At 63.6% G+C, this 478-nt stretch overlaps 1 protein-coding gene across 1 annotated transcript in view; it reads left to right on the forward strand.

The window, feature by feature from the left end:
* Nucleotides 1-478, forward strand: part of N4BP3 (NEDD4 binding protein 3) — a gene marked incomplete at its 5' end in the record, with an annotated part of 1,581 nt that overhangs the window by 734 nt on the left and 369 nt on the right. Inside the window, 3 exon segments of the mRNA XM_010084345.1 lie at nt 1-44; nt 268-476; nt 478. The exon segment at nt 1-44 is cut by the window's left edge and continues 27 nt beyond it; the exon segment at nt 478 is cut by the window's right edge and continues 369 nt beyond it. Coding sequence (XP_010082647.1) covers nt 1-44; nt 268-476; nt 478 — 254 coding nt within the window.

Genomic DNA, 478 nt, shown 5'->3' on the forward strand with positions numbered 1-478 from the left:
AGGGCGAACGTGTCAGCCCCAAGCTGGAGGAGACCAAGTGGGAGGTGAGTCCCTTTCCTTCACGCCTTGTTGCCACCCTCCTGTCTGTGGAGCCAGGACAGGGGCAGCAGTTCTCTGCTCTGGTGTCAGTTGTGGCTGCAGGATGGGGGGGACGAGCCAGGTGTGATGCTCATGGTCTCCAGGGATGCTATGGTGACAATCTGGGGTGCTGCCACCCCTGGGGTCCTGCTCCTCCAGCCCCTCCTCACCACTCACCTGTGCCCGCAGGTGTGCCAGAAGGCAGCGGAGATCTCCCTGCTGAAGCAGCAGCTCCGGGACACCCAGGAGGAGATGGCTCAGAAACTGGGTGAGATCTTCAGCCTGAAGACACAGCTGCGGGAGGCCAAGGCAGAGGTCCAGGCCAGGGACTCCCAGCTGGCACAACTGGCAGACTCCTTCCAGAGTCCCCCAGAGCCTGGCACCTCGCTGCCGCTGGGCG

This window comes from Pterocles gutturalis, unplaced genomic scaffold (assembly GCF_000699245.1).
Source record: "Pterocles gutturalis isolate BGI_N339 unplaced genomic scaffold, ASM69924v1 scaffold44170, whole genome shotgun sequence".
Lineage (NCBI taxonomy): Eukaryota > Metazoa > Chordata > Aves > Pterocliformes > Pteroclidae > Pterocles > Pterocles gutturalis.